This window comes from Jaculus jaculus, chromosome 3 (genome assembly GCF_020740685.1).
Source record: "Jaculus jaculus isolate mJacJac1 chromosome 3, mJacJac1.mat.Y.cur, whole genome shotgun sequence".
Taxonomy (NCBI): Eukaryota; Metazoa; Chordata; class Mammalia; order Rodentia; family Dipodidae; genus Jaculus; species Jaculus jaculus.
The window spans coordinates 147430596-147443043 of record NC_059104.1 but is presented as its reverse complement, the minus strand read 5'-3'; the positions used below and the strand labels follow the sequence as shown (position 1 = coordinate 147443043).

General features: G+C 42.9%; 1 protein-coding gene across 1 annotated transcript; it reads left to right on the top strand.

Annotated features, from left to right (window-relative positions):
* The first annotated feature begins 57 nt into the window (after positions 1 to 57).
* On the top strand, positions 58 to 11084 carry Mrpl46 (mitochondrial ribosomal protein L46). Its single transcript, XM_004658177.2, has 4 exons — positions 58 to 303; positions 2523 to 2712; positions 4876 to 5049; positions 10352 to 11084. The coding sequence occupies exons 1-4, from the start codon at positions 73 to 75 to the stop codon at positions 10600 to 10602; spliced, it is 846 nt and encodes a 281-aa protein (XP_004658234.1). The 5' UTR covers positions 58 to 72; the 3' UTR covers positions 10603 to 11084.
* The last annotated feature ends 1364 nt before the right edge of the window (positions 11085 to 12448 follow it).

Below are 12448 nucleotides of genomic sequence, written 5' to 3'. Positions count from 1 at the left end.
CTCACCCCCCCCCCGCGCGCGTGGCCTCATGGGAGCGGCGGGAGCCGCGCTACCTTGTGGGAAGGCAGCAAGATGGCGGCGCCCGTGAGGGCTACTTTGTTAGGGGTGCGGGCTGGGGGCTGGCGGCGTTGCGACAGGCTATGGGGAGGTGGCCTGGGTTCCCGCTGCCTGGCCCTTCAGGCCGCGCCCTCCGGCAGCCGGTCCCCATGGCGCTTGTTGGGCGCCTTGTGTCTGCAGCGCCCGCCGCTCATCTCCAAGCCTCTCACCCCACTGCAGGAGGAGATGGCCACCCTACTACAGCAGGTGGGAAGAATTGAGGTTCAGCTCTCCCCCGTCCCTGGCTGAGGCCTTTCGGTCCCCACAGTGAATACCAGTAACTCCAGCGAAGAGCAGAATTGGGGCGGGAGAGAGGAGGGGTGTCTATGTGTGCAACTTTTTAGTAAAAATATCAATAAGTTTGTGTATATATATATGTTCATACATATATATGTATGTATGTGTGTTTATATGTGTATATATATGTATGTGTATATATACATATATATCATATATCACATATATTTATCATATATATATCATATATATGATGTATGATATATATATGGTAAAAAAGATATAGGTTTCAGGCTGATGTGTGTGTGTGGGAGGGAACGGAACGGAACAGGGCGGGGCGCAGGCTGTTGGATCCTGACTCCAGTACTCTTGTGACCTTGAACAAGCTACTTCACCTCTTTTGAACCTCAGTAATTTGCAGCGTGGAACTAACCTTCTTGAGTTGGGTTGGCGCATAGTAGGCGTTCAGCAACTAATGTGTATCAATTGGCCTTTGTTGTCGCTTCGGGTGATTCTGGAGCCGCTTCCCTCCTTGCTCATTCCACATTCATTCCTTGGCACAAGGAGCTCAGAGGCTGGAGGAAAGTCTTTGTAATGTAATGCATGCTAAGAAGACGAAAGCGGGGCAGGGATGTAGTTGGTAGAGTGCTGTCCTAGTATGCATGAAGCCCTGGGATCTTTCCATAGTAGTGCACTGTTCAGACGTAGGTAGTACGAGCTTGCAATCCTGGCAACACAGGAGGTGGAGGCAGGAGGATAGAAGTTCATAATCATCCATCCCCACTTCATAACAAGTTTGAGGCCAGCATTGGCCACATGAGACCCTGTCTCAAGAAAAACACAAAAAACAAAAAGCCAGAGGAAAGAAAAAATCACACAAGTCAGTGAGCACATCTGATGTGTAAAATTCCTGTGATAAAGTGTCTTGCTACAGAATGATTTCTGTGAAGGGCAACGGTAAAAAAAACAGCGTAGGGCTGGAGAGATGGTTTAGCGGTTAAGCGCTTGCCTGTGAAGCCTAAGGACCCCGGTTCGAGGCTCGGTTCCCCAGGTCCCACGTTAGCCAGATGCACAAGGGGGTGCACGCGTCTGGAGTTCGTTTGCAGAGGCTGGAAGCCCTGGCACGCCCATTCTCTCTCTCTTCCTCTATCTGTCTTTCTCTCTGTGTCTGTCGCTCTCAAATACATAAATAAAAAAATTTTAAAAAAAAACAAAAAACAGCATAGTGGCTGTTAGTGTGTTAAGCCCCTACAGATAGTGAGTAAAAGATGTTAGGATGTTCTCTAGAATCTGAGTTATTTTCATCTTAGGCTACGAGGGCTATAAACATCTGCTGTTTGTTCCATTTCTTCACCTTTGACCAGTAGTCATTATTCACCCTGTAGGTGTTTGTAACTCATACTGTGTGTCTGTGTTAAGTGCTAGATGTGTGGTAGTAAGGAAAGCATAGCTCTTGTTCCCAGGGAGTGCACTAGACTGAGGGGTGCAGCCAGTAACCAGAGTATCACATAACTAATTGCAGGACTGTGGTTAGTGCTATAAAGGAAAAAAGTACCTCAAGAGTGTTCACAGGGCTGTCTAATTTTGACTTTATGGGAAGTGTCAAGGAATACCTCTCCAAGAAAGTGATATTTAAGTTGAGATCAGAAAGATGAGTAGGAATCTCCTGGAAGAAAGTGTGAGGAAAAACATTCTAGAAAGAAGGGGTTTCTGTAAAATCCGTATGGAAAGTCCTTGGTGAGTGAGTAAGGTGTCTGTCAAAGACTGACGTGTGGAGCGTGGGAAGTGGGCTCACAATGCCCAGCCCAGTCTAGCCCTGTTCTCTGTCACAGTCTTGACCCGCAAATCACATTCTGACATCTTGGCAAATATAACTCAAAAGTCTAGTGGACTTTTTTTTTTTTGTTTGTTTCTTTTTGTTTTTGTTTTTAGAGGTAGCATCTTACTCTAGCCGAGGCTGACCTGGAATTCACTATGTAGTCTCAGGCTGGTCTCAAATACATAGTAGTCCTCCTACCTCTGCCTCCTGAGTGCTGGGATTAAAGGTGTGTGCCATCATGCTGGCTAGTGGGCCTTTTTTGATTGCTTCTGGTGGTATTAAGTGACAAGCTTCTCAGCCCATCAAAGGTGCTGTAGCTTTATTATTATTATTTTTCTTTCTTTCTTTTTGATCCTTTTAATTTTCTTAGATTGAAACAGAGAAAAGCCTGTATTCAGACCATGAGCTTCGTGCTCTGGATGAAGCCCAGAGACTGGCAAAGAAGAAAACTGACCTCTTTGACGATGAACAAGATGAAAAAGATATTATGCATGTTCAAGATTTGGAAGATATGTGGGAGCAAACATTCCAACAGTTCAAACTTGGTGCTCGTGTAACAGGTTTGTGATCTATCTAAGCCAACAAGAATCGACAGTGGGATTTTCTGAACTCCAAACAAAGGACAGTTGCTTAGTCTCTGCTCAGAATTTTAATGACAAGTAATTTCAAGTAACAAAACAGCTTTCAGGACAATAAGTTGTTTTCCTTTAAAAAAAATATTGGGCTGGAGACATGGCTTAGTGGTGAAGGTGCTTGCCTGCAAAGCCTAATGACCCAGGTTTGAATCCCAAGTACCCACATAAAGCCAGATGCGTGTATCTTGAGTTCATTTGCAGTGGCTAGTGCCCTGGTATGTCCATTATTTCTATCTGTCCCCTCATATAAATAAATAAAATAATTATTAAAAATATTACTTGTTGCATGTGTGTATGCATGGCAGGGCCTCTGGCTGCTGCAAATGAACATCAGATGCTTGTGCCAGGTTTTGAATCTAGCTTACATAGGTGTCTTGGGAATTGAACCCACATGGGCAAGTTTTGCAAGCAAGCACCTTTAGCTGCTGAGCCACATCCCTATCCTCAGAGTTCTTTTCCTTATTCCTTACAACTACCATAATATATATATATATATATATATATATATATATATATATATATATATTTTTTTTTTTTTTTTTTTTTTTTTTTTTTTTCAAGGTAAGGTCTCGCTGTAGCCCAGGCTGACCTGGAATTTACTATGTAGTCTAGGATGTCCTTGAATTTACAGTGATCCTCCTACATTTGCCTCCCTAGTGCTGGGATTAAAGGCATGTGCCACCATGCCTGGCCCATAATAGAATTTTTAAAAGGCCAGTGTTGTTTTTGTGTGAAATTGGGATAGGTTTTTTTCAGATAAACTTTGTGATTGTTAATCTGAGTTTAAGTCCTACTCTGGATTAGAGAGTGGGAGGAAAGAAGTCCAGTTCCTATGTTTCATTGGAAATCACTTATAAAGCAGGGAGTTGAGTATTGTCCTTGTTAAACAGATAGAGACTGAAGAACAGAGATAGTGGGGGTTAATTAGATCAGTGATAGTGTTAAATCCAAATCCAGTGAAGGTGTTGTGTTTGAACTTCGTTTTTTTTTTTTTTTTTTTTTTGTTTTGCTTTTAGTATTTTTTATTTTAGAGCAAGACAGAGAGAGAGAATTGACACACCTGGGCTTCAGCCACTGCAATTGAACTCCAGACGCTTTTGCTACCTAGTGGGCATGTATGACCTTGTGCTTGCCTCACCTTTGTGTATCTGGCTTACATGGGATCTGGATAGTCGAACATGGGCCCGTAGGCTTTGCAGGCAAGCACCTTAACTGCTAAGCTGTCTCTCCAGCCCATTATGTGTGTGAATTTGGGCATGTGTGTGCCGTGGGGCACATGTGTAAGTCAGAGGACAAACTAGAGGTACAGTCCTCATCTTTCACCTTGTTTTTAAGGCAGGGCAGGGCCTCTGGTCACTGCTGCATTCGCTAGGCCGCCTGGCCCACAGGCTTTGAGATTCTCCTGTCTTCGCCACCCTTCTTGCTGCAGATGTGCTGGGATTGCAGACACTCGCACTATGTGTTGGCTTCACATGTGTTCTGGGGATCAGAACTTGGGCCATCAGGTTTGTGCAGCAAGTGCTTTACCCACTGACATACCTTCCTGGTGAAATCTCCCCGCCCCTCCATTTTTGGATGATACTAGGATTGAACCCATAGCCTTGCACTTGCAAGTGAAGCACTTTTCCTCTGAGCTATGTCCCCAGCCCTTGTTTTTGAATTGTTAAGGGTATTTCTTTTCTTTTCTTTTTTCTCTCTTTGGAAACATTCACCTTTTGGTGTCCAGTACTTACCTTTCAGTGTCCTTGAGAGTGTGAATGTTATGCTCTGAAAGAGATCAGAGGTAGAGATCAATGGATAGGGTTATAATCTGACTATAAATTCATTGAGGACAATGATTTTCGTTTTCCCATAAAGGAAAACATTAATTTTTTTTTTTTTTTTTTTTTGAGGTAGGATCTCATTAGCTCAGGCTGAGCTAGAACTCAGTCTGAACTTGCAGTGACCCTCCTATCTCTGCTTTCTGAATGCTGGGTTTAAAGGTATGTGCTACCATACCTGGCTAAAGGAAAGCTTTCTAATACTTAAGACACCTTTATTCTGGCAGATAACAGTCTTTTTTGACCTCCGTTGTCCTTTTCCTTGTAGAGGCTGATGAAAAGAATGACCAAACCTCATTGCACCGGAAATTAGATACGAACCTTGTCCTGCTAGTCAGAGAGAAGCTTGGAGACCATGATGTTTGGCTTCTGCCTCAAGTGGAATGGCAGCCTGGGGAGACCCTCCGAGGGACAGCTGAGCGAACCCTGGCCACTCTCTCAGGTGACTGCACTGTCTTCTAAATCCCTCAGCCTTCATCACAGCTTGAGTGTGAGACTGAGCTTACGGGTAGAGTGGGAAGGGTAGTAGACACTGATGTTTAAAAAAATCTAGGTAAGGATTTCCCTTGGATCAGGAGAGTGTCTTCTCTCTGCCCACTGGGATTCGGGAGCATCTGTGGCGTTTACTCACTAGTTGCCAGTAGCACTGTCTTTATCCCCACCTCCCATTCCCAGTCTTGCAACCAAAAATGTCTCCATACACATTGCCATATATTTCTTGAGTAGCAAACTTGCAAAGAACAAAGAAAACAACAAGAAAAACCCTATACTAGAGATGTCAAAAAAATTCCTACCAATTTTGTGTTCTGTCCTTCAGTGTTGTAAACATGTGGCTTCTGAAGCACAGCTCGTACCACTTCTTTACATAGAATTCTTTTCTTTGCCATAAAGAACCAAATCATCCTGCATCGCCTATGCATCCTTTTTGCTCTGTCATGATCTCATTGGTCTCCTGTCTTACTGCACTGATGTTTACTCCCAAGTTCTAACCCAGCACAGCCTTTGTGTTCTTGAATAATGTGGCCTTTTATGATCTCTGCTTTGAGGCATGTTGTCCCTGATAGGCTACCTCCTCCTGAGCTCTTGCATGTGATCATACTCAGCTTATGTAACAAACATTTTCTGTATGCGTACCATTCTCCAAGACCTCTTTGGCATTGGGGTCACAGTGGTGAATTGGACACTCCTCTTACTCCCTAGGAGCTTATATTCTAGTGGAGAAAGCACTCTTTGGTTTACACCACTGTTTTTATATATATAGTAGTTTGTTAGTATATTTCAGTTCCAACCGGAACTTTGAGTTCCATGAAGGTCTGGATAGAATCCATTCCTCTTCATGACCTCAGCTCTCAGCAAAGTACCCTTTATATAGTGGGCACTTGCTAAGTGTTTGTTGAATAAATGGATTTGGTGGTGTAGGTACATGGCCACTTTTGTGTTCCAGCCACAGCTGAAGCACTGCTAACAAAACCTCAGAGGTCAGTGTGTGCTCCGTGACCGTCTCACCAGGGGCTTCTTTGGCCTGTAGAAGAGGCAGCAAAGTAGAATGGAATGTGTCTTTGGTGGATGGGGGACAGGGAGGGACGTGCTGCTGTCAGTCTCAGCTGTCTAGAGTTGGTAGCTGAGTGTGGTGATGCACGCCTTTAATTCCAGCACTCGGGAGGCAGAGGTAGGGGGATTGCTGTGAGTTTGAAGCCAGTCTGAGACTACATAGTGAATTGTAGGTGAGCCTGTGCTAAAGTGAGACCCTACCTCCAAAAACAAAAACAAAACAAACAAACAAACAAACAAAAAAGAGTGGGCCTCTGGGTTTTGTGCCAGGATTTCTTTTGTGTCCATAGTCTCAGCTTCCCTCACACCAAACTACCATGACAGATGCTTGCTTAGCTCCACCACCTCTGTGCTGTGCGGAAGCAGGCTGAACCTCAGCACTGAGCTTCCCTTGCATAAATCAACATGAAAGGAATAGACACACTGACAGTAGGTATGTTTATAGGTAACAATGCATATAAAATAAGATACATTGACTGATTACAAATATATATTGCAGTTATTAAATAGCAAGTATAAAAATCATTAAAATGGCAAAGAAAAGTTCATGTGATAAATATATAATAAGAAAGTACATTTCTTTCTCATTGGCTCTACATTTCAAGTGATTCTGAAAGATGGGATTTGTACAAGTGGAATTAATGAGTGAAAGGGATGCACACTTAAATTTTTGGTAAGCATTGCCCACTTGTCCTGCAGACAGTATGTGACAATTAATGTCTTCTGGGGAGGTGTATGGGAGTGTTTGTTTTCTTGGACCAACATAAGAAATCTTCAGTTTGGGGGCTGGGTAGTTGGCTTAGTGTTAAGGCATTTGCCTGGAAAGCCAAAGGACCCATGTTCAATTCCCCAGGACCCACGTAAGCCAGATGCACAAGGGGCCACATGCATCTGGAGGTCGTTTGCAGTGGCTGGCAGTCCTGGTGTGCCATTCTCTTACTCTTTCTCTTTCTCTCTCTCACATAAATATATTAAAAAAAAAGAAATCTTCCATGTGCACTTCTATAGTTAGTTGAATTCATACAGTACTCTTTGCTAGCGAGACTGGCCATCTTTTCACATGTTCACTGGCTGTATTTCTTAATTCTGCGAACTGTTTATTCAAATCCTTTCTTATGTTTGTAATGAGTTTTATTTTATTTTTATTTATTTGTGTGTGTGTGTGTGAGAGAGAGAGAGAGACAGACAGACAGACAGACAGACAGAATGTGAGTGGGCATGCCAGGGCCTCTAACCCACTGCAAACAAACTACAGACATATGTGCTACCATGTGCATCTGGCTCATGTGGGTTCCGGGGAATCGACCCTCAGTCCTTATGCTTCTTAGGCAAGCGCCTAAACTTCTAAGTTCTCTTCAGTTCCATGAGTAGTTTGTTTTTTAATTTGCAAACAGAAAGAGAGAGAAAATGGGCTTCTAACCACTGCAAATGAACTCCAGATGCATGTACCACTTTGTGTGTCTTTATGTGGTTACTAAGGAATCAATCCCAGGTCATTACACTTTGCAGCAAGTGTCTTAACCATTGAGACATCTCTCCATCCCCTGTTTTTATCCTTTTTGTGTTGGTAATATCTTAATCCATCTTTTCTAGATTATATACACAAATGCATTTTTGAAATAAATTTAGAAAGTATAGAGAAAGTTTACTAGTATAATTCTATCACTCACAGATACCCATAGCTTTGTATTGTATGTGAGCTCACATTGTATATAAATTTTCTCATCTAGTACCAGTAGTGGGTTTTTAAAATTTTTTAAGATTAATTAATTAATTACTATTTATTTATTTGAGAGAGAGACAGAGAGAAAGAGGCAGAGAGAAAGAGAATGGGCACACCAGTTGCAAACAAACTCCAGACACATGCACCCCTTGTGGATCTGGCTTATGTGGGTCCTGGGGAATCGAACCAGGGTCCTTAGGTGTCACAGGCAAACGCCGTAACTGCTAAGCCATTTTCCCAGCCCCCAAAATTTATTTTTTATTATTTTTATTTATTTATTTGCAAGCAGATAGAGAATGACAGAGAGGAGAAGGAATGGACACACCAGGACCTCTTGCTACTGTAAATGAACTCTATGTGTATGTACTACTTAGTGCATTTGGCTTTATGTGGGTACTGGGAAATTGAAACTAGGCTGTCAGGCTTTGCAAGCACATGCCTTTAACCACTGAGTCATCTCTTCAGTCCTCGTGTTTTTTTAAAAAGTGAAAATAGCAATTTATTTATATGTTAATTACTAGTGTCTCAAAATGTAGTGGACAAAGTAATTTTGACTTTTCAGAGACAATAAACATTAGGTTTTTTTGTATTCTTTTAGAAATGTTTTGTGCATATTCAAGAACATAAATATTTTCCATTTCTTTTGAGACACGATTACACTGTAGCTTAGGCTTACCGTGGACTTACTATGTAGACCAGTTTGGCTTTGAACTTGTAATTCTCTTCTCTCAGCATGCATCACTGTGCCTCACTTTTCAGTGCTTCTTTATACCTTAAGATCTTATTGGATATACTGAAAATATTTTTCAAGTTATCTTTTTTTTGTTTTGTTTTTTTGAGGTAGGGTCTCACTCTGGCCCAGGGTCACCTGGAATTAACTATGTAGTTTTAGGGTGGCCTCGCACTCAGGGCAGTCCTCCTACTTTTGCCTCCCGAGTGCTGACATTGAAAGCATGCGCCGCCACACCCGGCATCTTTTTTATTGTTTTTGAGACTGGATCTCATGTAACCTAGGTGGGTCTTCAACTCACTGTAGCTGAGGGGGATTTTGAACATCTAAGCTTCCTGCCTCTACCCCCAAGTGCTGGGATTATAGAAGTGTGCCACCAAGACCAATTTATGTTCCCCATTTCGTCTTTGAGTGTTTTTTTTTTTCCTTTGAGGTAGGGTGTCTCACTCTAGCCCAGGCTGACCTGGAGTTCACTATGTAGTCTCAGGCTGGCCTCAAACTCAAAACTGTTATCCTCCTACCTCTGCTTCCCAAGTGCTGGTATTAAAGATGTGTGCCACCATGCCCAGCTATCTTTGACTTTTTTATGCTTTGCTTTTTCTTGTGAAAAGGTTTAGTTCTTCCTCCCCCCATTCCTGCCGAGGTAAGATCTTACTCTAGCCCAGGCTGACCTGGAACTCACAGCAGTCCTCCTACCTCTGCCTCCCCAAGTGCTGGGTGTGCACCACTGTGTCCAGATATATTTAATTTTTATTTAGACAAATAAAAACCTTTTATTTTTGGGTGTTTTGAATTTATGTCTTGTTTCAAAAGGTCTCTAAAAAATAACATGAGATGACATCTCATATTTTCTAATAGTTCTTATGTTTTTTAAGTGAAAAATTTAAAATAAGGAAGAATCAAAAAGTCATGAGTTGCTCATGAGCCATCATCCAGAGTGAAGAAATCCTTTATGAAAATTTGAAATTTCTGCTAAATCTTGGGCCTCCGGCATCAGTTTTGGTGTGAGGTCTGAAGCTGGGCTCCAGCTATTTTTCTGTTTAGCTAGCTAGTTCTTCAGGTGCCATTTAGTAATTACTCTTCCATTTTTGGTCTTTTGTAATACTGAATTGGGGTTACTGTCATTTTATAGACTGTACATACTCTGTGCTCTCTAGAAGTCAAATCTGACCTGGCTGTGCTGGTGCACACCTGCAATTCCAGCCCTTGAGGGATGAAGTAGGCAAAAGAAAAGAAGTCTGTACTGGGGAAAGTTGAAAGTTTGAGGCCAGTCTTCACTATGCAGAGAGTTCTAGACCAGCCAGCTACTTAGCAAACCCTGATTCAAAAAGTCCTGCCTCCCTAAAAATGTCAACTCACAGCTCCTTTTTGTGTTTCATGTGATAGCCACTTTTTTACATACCAAATGTCTGGGTCCTCCATCAACAGTCAGACTCTTGGCTGAATGCCAAAGCCAGCTGCTGTAACTCCCAAATAGTTAACTGTATTACAGACGTACACTCTAAAAGTACCAGGCTGGGCCCTTGGAATGGCCTAGGAGTCTGAACTCCATGGGCTAGGAAGCATGTGTATTGAGGGCAGGTGAGGCTCTTTTCAGTAATGGCCTTCCATATCACTGCTAGGGTAACTTTTACCTCAGTGTTGGAAGTGGTTTTCACAGAGACACTTGTGATTAGGGGAGTCAGAATAAACAGGTGAGTGTATCCTTATCTTTCTATTCTCTTTTCCTCCCCACCTCAGAGAACAACATGAAAGCCAAGTTCCTAGGAAATGCACCTTGTGGCTACTACAAGTTCAAGTTTCCCCAGGCAATGAGGACAGAGAGTAACCTTGGAGCTAAAGTGTTCTTCTTCAAAGCATTGCTGCTAACTGGAGACTTTTCCCAGGCTGGGAAGAAGAGCCAGCATGTGTGGGTCAGTAAGGAGGAGTTGGGCGATTACCTGCAACCACGGTACCTGGCTCAGGTTAGGAAGTTTCTCCTGGACCTCTAATGGACTAAGCTGCCTGTGGACAATGCTCAGAGGTGGTTAAAGCCTCCAGGACACTGTATGATTACCCGCATTTACAGGGAATATCAAACAACAGACTACATTCTATGAGTTCAATGATCCGTCACTGTGTTTGACTCAGCAAACTCACCCTTTGAGGACAACTGGCTTTGCCCAGTGAAGAGGGAGTTGTCTCTTAGGAGCCTTCCCATTTTTCTCAAGCTGAGAACTGAGAATTACTTTGTAGTAAATTAACTGGCTTATTGGGCTTAGAAAGAACACAGGAAATGAATCAACCTAAAGCCCTGAGTTCTGTGAAAGCTAGCTGCACAAGAAAAACCTGGCTTTATATAGTTTCCTTGCTATTTTCAATTTTGGTTTTCCCTTTCCACCTTATATAAATTTACTTAGGGAATAAGCTTATCCCTCCCTCTCTCCCTTCCCTTCCTTTTTGAAAGTTTATATTTAATAAATCATAAGTCTTATCTGTTTTGCAAGTCATGTGAAAGAAGCAAGTCCACTTTCTCTCCATCCTGTTGGCAGAATCTTGGCCAGGTTGTGACATGGCTCAGAGTCATGCTAGCTGATAGGTGTAGAGGAGAATGCTGGCTTCTTGTCTCTTGGTTGGGGCTCTTCGTTGTTTAGTGTTGCCTGAGTCAATATAGCCTTTAGTACCTGGCACATAGCACAAATAAACATTTGCTACGTGAACTTGAGAGAGTAAGCAACTCTTGAGAAGTAAGATTTCATTCATTTTTCCCGGTTTCTTCCTGCACAGACTTCTGGGTAAAGAGCCTTTCCCTTAGATAATGTGAGTTTGTGAAAGGGGATTTCTGTTTCTTCATCAGCTGTAGCCTTGTGTTCTTGCATACTGTCGGGGCACTCTCTATGGTCAAGGTCAGATTCTTAGTGCGGAGGCTCATCTCCTTGCCCTTTGCCTCCTGCCTGGGCAGTTCCCTCGTTCCTGAGGGGAGATAGCCTCTCTGTGACGGTTGCTTATTAGCATGAGTGACGCCTTGTAGAGAAGTATGGGCATGGCCAGAGGAAGCTGGGGTTTGGGGTGTATTGTGTATGTGCACCATTCTGCCCTGTTAGGGCCCTGGGCACCTCTAACCTAGGAGGAAGGAAATCACCAGGGGAAAGTAGGGCTATTTTCATATCCATGCATAAGATGATGTTCTTGTTACATTGTTTATTTTTTAGTTTTTAGGTTTTGAATACTGGGGTTCCAACCTGGGGCCTTGTGCCTGTTGGGCAAGCACTTCCTCACTGAGTTACCTTTCTACCCACCCTTACCCTATAGCATTGTCTCTTTTTTTTTTTTTTTTAATTTTTATTTATTTGAGAGCGACAGACACAGAGAGAAAGACAGATAGAGGGAGAGAGAGAGAATGGGCGCGCCAGGGCTTCCAGCCTCTGCAAACGAACTCCAGATGCGTGCGCCCCCTTGTGCATCTGGCTAACGTGGGACCTGGGGAACCGAGCCTTGAACCGGGGTCCTTAGGCTTCACAGGCAAGCGCTTAACCGCCAAGCCATCTCTCCAGCCCCAGCATTGTCTCTTTAGTGGTAAATAGCATGCATCTAATTGGCAAGTAGGGAATGGGTATTAGAATAAGTTGAAACTCATTAAGTTTCTATGAGATTTTCCTTAGAATATTAATATTTTGAAATGGTCAGAAACAAAACAGAATACCTAAGAAGAAGCTGAAAATTTGATGGACGTGCCTTCTTTTATTTCAAGTAGGGACTGGCTTAGTTTCAAGAATCACTAACAGTAGTTGGTAGCTGGGGAGAGGGCTCAGTGGATAAAGCACTTGCTGTCCAACTCTAGAGTACCTGAGTTCAGAT

Coding starts and splice junctions, on each gene's coding strand:
- Mrpl46 (XM_004658177.2), top strand. CDS start 73: ATGGCGGCGCCCGTGAGGGCTACTTTGTTAGGGGTGCGGGCTGGGGGC. Junction 304..2,522: donor TGGCCACCCTACTACAGCAG/GTGGGAAGAATT, acceptor TAATTTTCTTAG/ATTGAAACAGAGAAAAGCCT. Junction 5,050..10,351: donor AACCCTGGCCACTCTCTCAG/GTGACTGCACTG, acceptor TCCCCACCTCAG/AGAACAACATGAAAGCCAAG.